At 68.0% G+C, this 388-nt stretch overlaps 1 protein-coding gene across 1 annotated transcript in view; it reads right to left on the reverse strand.

Annotated features, from left to right (window-relative positions):
* Positions 1-23: 23 nt before the first annotated feature.
* Positions 24-388, reverse strand: part of LOC104618953 (gastrula zinc finger protein XlCGF7.1-like) — a gene marked incomplete at both ends in the record, with an annotated part of 980 nt that continues 615 nt past the window's right edge. Inside the window, one exon of the mRNA XM_010284679.1 lies at positions 24-388. This exon is cut by the window's right edge and continues 615 nt beyond it. Coding sequence (XP_010282981.1) covers positions 24-388 — 365 coding nt within the window.

Consider the following 388-nt stretch of genomic DNA (forward strand, 5'->3'; position numbering starts at 1 on the left):
GCACCGGGAGCCGGGCGCAGGACAGGAGCAGCGGGTGCACGGGGAGGAAGGGGTGGAAGGACTCTCCCTCCCGGCAGCAGGAGAGGATCCTCTCCTCCGCGTGCGCGCCCTGGTGCGCCGTCAGCTCCTTCTTGTGGCTGAAGACCTTGCCGCACTCGGTGCAGGGGTAGACCCGCTCCACCGTGTGGGTGAGGTGGTGGGTCCGGAGGTTGCCCTTGTACTTGAAGCTCTTCCCGCACTCCAGGCAGGTGAAGGGACGCTCGCCCGTGTGGATGCGCTTGTGCTTCATCAGCGTGGTCTTCAGGTTGAAGGTCTTGCCGCACTCGGGGCAGACGAAGGGGCGCTCGCCGGGGTGGATGCGCTGGTGGGGGGTGAGGGGGGCCTTGGC

Source organism: Phaethon lepturus, unplaced genomic scaffold, assembly GCF_000687285.1.
Source record: "Phaethon lepturus isolate BGI_N335 unplaced genomic scaffold, ASM68728v1 scaffold37803, whole genome shotgun sequence".
NCBI classification, from domain to species: Eukaryota; Metazoa; Chordata; class Aves; order Phaethontiformes; family Phaethontidae; genus Phaethon; species Phaethon lepturus.